We start from the raw sequence: 5,956 nt of genomic DNA on the forward strand, positions 1-5,956 counted from the left end.
TCTAGAGTTCTGTTGTGAGAAACTTGTTCAGCATGTAACATTTCGTTTTTGATGTTATTGTTGATATAACGTGTATTCATGAAGCCAGAAAGGTTTGGGATTGCTGAATTAACACAATGGTGTTTGATTGATTTCCAATTAACTTTGGTTTGTCTTGTAGGAGGGGCTTCTGCTATTAAGGAAAGAGGCCGAGGCTCCTCTGAGAGAGAACGACTTTGGCCAGGAAGAGTGTAGTTGCTAGGGCCCAAATAGTCAGGGCCTGATTTGGCCTTTTTATTAGTTTGTTTGATATTAGTTGGTGATAGTAATTTCAATAGTTAGTATTTAGTTTTCATGTTTTGTTTATTTTTCTATTATTTTTCAATAAGTCATTCTTGCAATACTGCATTTCCTTGTGACTGCTGAGGAAATAAATCAAGGCACCAGGTGAAGAACTCCAGAGTCCATTCCTCCTTCTTCCACTATGGGGCTAAACATTACAGTCTCCTAAAAGAGGGCACTAATGCCACCACAAAACTGATCAAATATATCAAAGGCCCAAATCAGCATCACACATGTAAAAAGATATGATCTTTCAATAGAACAAATACTATAATTTATAAATAACGTTTCCTGAGCCAATGAGATTGTTGAGATACTTGGTGACTGATTCACAGAGGAATTAGTGCAGCTAGCTAATAATACTGGTATTCAATTTTAAACTTATTTTTCCTCTAGAATGTAAAAGTGCTGAAAGACCTCTGAAACTGAGAGTCCCTCAGGTGAGGTAAAGCCTGTTCCCCTCTGCTCTTTGACAGACCCAAGCACCTCCTGAGAGCAGCTCAATCAGCTGAGGCCCGGAAAAGGGATTATTTGAATTCAACCCGGAACAAAATAGATATCATTATGATTCAAATCACTGTAATAGAATCAGATTAGGCAAAGAAATATAACAAGCAGAATAAGAATACTTATCCCCATAGAAGGAATTAAATAATAATCTTTTCCCTCTTATCTCGGCTACATTTTTTTTGTCTCTCTCAAAAAACAGTAATCACTTGTGATGATTATGTCTGACTGTTAAAGCAGAAAAAAATATTTGTGTTCAAAAACAAAAAAACATAAAATAATAACAATAAAACATTTTTTTGCCAGGGGAATAATAGCTAAATGGACCACAAGAACATGGACAATCTATACCTGGACAAAGATAGGCTGGCAAGATAACTTACAGTATCAACCTGCCTTTGCCAGTCACTGTTGTGTTTTTAATCTGAATCTTTTGAAGTGCAAATAAATAAATGACTAACTTTATTGCAGAGATAGATGTTTTTTTTTTCTCATTTTAGTACATTGTGTACATGCACGTGCTAGTGAAGGAAAAGCTAAGAGAGAGTTTTCTTTATCTTACCCTCCTTCCTCCTGAAATCCCTCCAGTTCATCTCTCTGCTCTGCCAGGGTCGACTCCAGGTCCAGGTAGCTGCCATTGTGGGACAGCTGAAGTGCACAGTCATCAGGCTGGACAGGAAGAAGACACAGTTAAACCTTGATTTGTCTTCAGCTCTCTAAAGGTCCTAACCATGTACACTTTACATATGTAAAGAACATTAAGTAACATTAAGTGAATTTAGGAGTATATTGTCAGTTGAGGCTGCTGTACTAAATACTGTTCCAAACCCTTCTTAGATCCAGTGTAGGAATAAAAAACATTTAGGGTGTATAAAGTTACACCCTAATTAACCCAGATTAAAATGCATATTACCACGTTGCTAACTCAAGTAAAAAAAGCATACTGTTGCTATTATGAGTGCAGCTATATGCAACAGCGCTTTGTGTATATATATCTTTATATATATTTAATTGCCCATTAATCATATTCTGAGATTTATTGGGGCATTTTTGTCCTTTACACCCCCCCCCCCCCCCCCCCCCTTCATCTGTGACACTGCTCAGAACCCACACATTACTACAGCTCAACAAGTTCAAAACAATTGAAGACTCAATAACGTGTTACAACCATGACCATGTATGGTATCAAAATTAAGCAAAGTCAACCTTTCCAAAGCTGTGAGGGAGAAAATCTATCTACAGAAGTTTAACAGGGTTTTTTATTTTTTTATTTTAATGGCATAGAGCTCTGGAGAGGTTGGTTTGCAGAAGGATATATTTGTCAAATGTCTATGTTTCAAGCAAAATAGAAGTAACCACATGCATTTTAATCACAATGTGGTACGACTTTTATTCTTTAAATCACAACAGCAGTTACAACAACACAACTGCTTATGTTAGTTATGGGGGTATTATACAAAACATAACAACTTTGTTCTTTTTAATAGGTCAATGGGCAAATGCATAGTGTATGAGGTTTATGTCTAGTCTGCTGTGGATCATAGAAAGTTATTTTATCAGCTCCTGCGTTCAACAATGACAAGCATGGCAAGGTTGGAGAGAGGTCCTACAGATTTGGCAGTCTGGTTGGCTCTCCCGGCCTAATAAGTGATAAACTATCATCACACAAGATGATTTTGCAGAAGAGGTATGATTTGTCTGGTCTTAAATAGTTGTCAACAGCTGACTGTGGTCAAGGAGATGAGGAATGAGTCTGTGTCTGTTCACTTGTCTGGTTGAACTTCAAATTGGAGATATTAACCTATTTATATTCAAAGTCTGACGGCTCCACAGGACAGCGGCTCCAGCAGTGAAGCAGAGGACAGAAAAACAAATACCATTACTGGAGGGCAAACACATGACTTAGGTAAAGAGAGTGGCACCACTCTGCTCCATCAACAGCCAAGGTATCTAAAACAACCGTATACTGTCTTCAGTCTGGGTCAATTTGTGTTTATGAAGTAATTTGCAAGGGAGCAGTTCCAACAATGTCTTCCAGCTGTTAATTGGTCTAGTGTTTTCAGACAAAAAATGTAGCATGGAAACAACTCTGGGATTTGACCAAAAGTGTCCATCTTAACTTTTTTTATACAGAGTAATGGCACACTGCGTGTAGACTAGTGTACAGTCCATAAATATACTGATCTCAGTACATTTGTCTTCTCTTGTTAGCCCACATTGAGGGCTTTGTAAGCTGGCAAAAGGCTATGATACAAATATGTATTTACACATCCCGAATAAACAGCCTGCGAGATTCTTTTCTCTTACAAGCAGAGTAAAGCAGGTAAACATATATATGTATATGTATATGTAACATGTAAAACCATGTGTTTTAATAATCAGACTGGTTTTTGCAAGGTCTGATGCAGTTCAATTCCTTCCTACATATGACAGTAACTTAATTAAACGTGAAGGAGAAAGGCCGGGAAAGACATTATGTGTCTGATGGCTTTGATCTCTTCAGCCACTCTGTTTGCATTACTGCACTGCAGCACTCAAGGACTGTATCATATTTGAGAAGTGAAACAAAACATGTGGTTGTTTTTGGATAACTCTCACTCTGCCTCCAACTCTCTCCCTATCTTTGACTCTTTGAGCTGTTTTTCTGTCTGTTTGCTTCCCATGTAGGGCAGACCAAACGATTATTGGGAATATAATAGTCATAGAGATGCACAATGCTGACGCAGTAAACATATACTGAAAACTTTAGTTGCTCAATAGATCCTAATTGTACCTTGGGAAAGTGATTAAGCCTTAGGAAGTTTGTTGCTGATGTTCTTACAGTACGTAAGACAGAAAGAGCGACAGGTAGGCAAACAAACAAAGCTATTCTGCACACAGGCAGAGGAAGGAAGCAAATGCTTCTCCAGATTACAGGACAGATTCTGGATGGACAGGAAATCCAGGCATAAGGGCCAAAATTAGGCCCACGTAGGCACACAAATATGCTTATGGACGGACATGCCTTTAAAAATAATGAGTGCGACATTAATATTAAAAATGTATCATGAAGGAGAAGACAAACTAAACCAAATAGGCTGACCATTGGCTGGGAACTAAATTATGTGTTTGACACTGAGCCACACAAAGGTTACCAACGTAACAATCTAGAACCATTTTCATTTAAAGAAGTCTGAAATTTCTAGTCACTATTCTTTAGTTTCTCAAACATATCACTTATAATACTGAGAAAAAGACCAAATATTTTGCAAGTGTAAGAGGTTATGTTAATTGGGTACACATACTCTAACATCAATCAGATTTATTATTACAGTATTTTCTTTTTACTCTTTGTACATGTACCAGTTATTTAAATTATACTTTAGGTACTTGTGGATTGGATGAAAGAGTAAACAAATGTTGGTTCTCTTTCAGTTTCACGCTCTGTATCATAACCTGAAATAGGCAAAACATTGGGCTGAATTTGCAACCGTAACCAGTAATTAGCTGTGGAACCAAGAAATAGGATTTCCCCACGCAAGGTTTTGACTCGCAGAAAAAAAGCGGAGAAGCCAAAGTGAACTATGTCAGTGTGCCATGAATCACTCCCCATCTGTACATCCTTCTGCTCATCCAGGAATTCACATATCCATCTTTAAACTGGTGTCACTTTAGGATTTCATTATATAATCGACGCAGATTACTGATAACAAGTGTTGCCATGTATAACCGCGCCAGGTTGATGCACATAAATGGCCCTTAATCCAGGAACAGTACTACCAGATTATCAGTAGCAGTGACTTCCTTAGCTGTCCCCCGCCCAGGACTTGAACCCACGGTGGCCTGTGATGGCCAAGTCCAGAAACGTTACCACAAGTGCTCTGCTCTCACACTGAGGTCTGGCCTCTCCCTTCAACCACCATACTGTGGTCCACTGACCAGGGAGGCAGTAAAAGCAGAAAGAGCTAAAAATAAAACACCATGCAATTTCCAATTTAAAACTGCTATCTCACTCCAAATTTCTTTGGAATGAGATAACAAATATTGTGTGGAAGGGGCACATTAGAAACTAAATAGCCTAACATTGTATTTTACATAGTTTTACAGTTCTGTGCAAATGCTAACCCGGTGTTAGCCAATCTTACACATCTTTGTCTGTAAACTACACAGTACTCTAAATCAAATTAGAGGAATTACAGTAAACCCCTCTAAAAGCTTAGTTTGTTTGAAGGTGAGGATAGTATTTGTGGTCTTTCTCCAAAGGCAAGTGATTTATAACTCATTAAAACACACTTGATGCATGAAAGAGAAACCACAACAGTAATCTTACATTTCTGTCAAGCATGCAAGGATGAGTCTGTCCACGGATGCTGCATTCTTCTGAAAGGAGCCCTATGCTGAGACAACCCTCCAAAAATGCAGAGACCAGCAAAACCTCAACTCTGCATAACAATGTGTAAAAGAATTCAAAGGAGCTCTGACAGGCATGAAGGAGGAACCTGTATTTTACAGCATTTAACATAACTTCTCATCATGGGACTCTGTAATTTCTTAAGGGGAAAAAACGCCCCAAAAATTGAAATTGGTAAAGTGAGAGTCCATTCTCCAAGACATTTTCCACACATTTTCCCTCCCTTGAATACTGCTTTGCAATCCAATGCCATGCCTCAAGGCCACCAAGCCGCAAACTACAAAACATTGACAGAGAAAAAAAAACATGTGAAGGACTACTGATCAATAGATTTACAATGACATTACCATATTTGGAGTAACTCCAGCAAATTCTGAACAGCCCCCCAATTTGTCATCTGACACAGATAATGCATTATTAATGTAGAATTAAAACGCTGAGTCAGGTAATGACTAGTCATACTTTCCATCTACATAAACAACAGAAAAGCTTGTTTATAAATGAGATGCTACAGCTATACATGGATGAATATTGGTTTCTTTATCACAAACGCCAAATTACAACTGTGACATTTCAATTATAACTCTTAAGAGTACTGAACAGTGAGACTGAAATACATTGCATACTGCATATTAATGCATGGTGGCATGGCATTTTCCAAAAGGCCACAGCTGGCCACGTTAAGAAAACCTTCCAATTAACCAGCAGACAACCAAACTACAACCAAAACAAACCTTC

The 5,956-nt window shown here is 38.2% G+C and overlaps 1 protein-coding gene across 5 annotated transcripts in view; it reads right to left on the minus strand.

The window, feature by feature from the left end:
- Positions 1-5,956, minus strand: part of fhod3b (formin homology 2 domain containing 3b) — a 134,391-nt gene that overhangs the window by 125,570 nt on the left and 2,865 nt on the right. For all 5 annotated transcript variants that reach the window (XM_032518285.1, XM_032518284.1, XM_032518286.1 and 2 more), the window contains exon 2: positions 1,391-1,497. In XM_032518285.1, coding sequence (XP_032374176.1) covers positions 1,391-1,497 — 107 coding nt within the window. The remainder of the gene's footprint in view (positions 1-1,390; positions 1,498-5,956) is intronic.

Source organism: Etheostoma spectabile, chromosome 6 (assembly GCF_008692095.1).
Source record: "Etheostoma spectabile isolate EspeVRDwgs_2016 chromosome 6, UIUC_Espe_1.0, whole genome shotgun sequence".
Classification (NCBI taxonomy): Eukaryota; Metazoa; Chordata; class Actinopteri; order Perciformes; family Percidae; genus Etheostoma; species Etheostoma spectabile.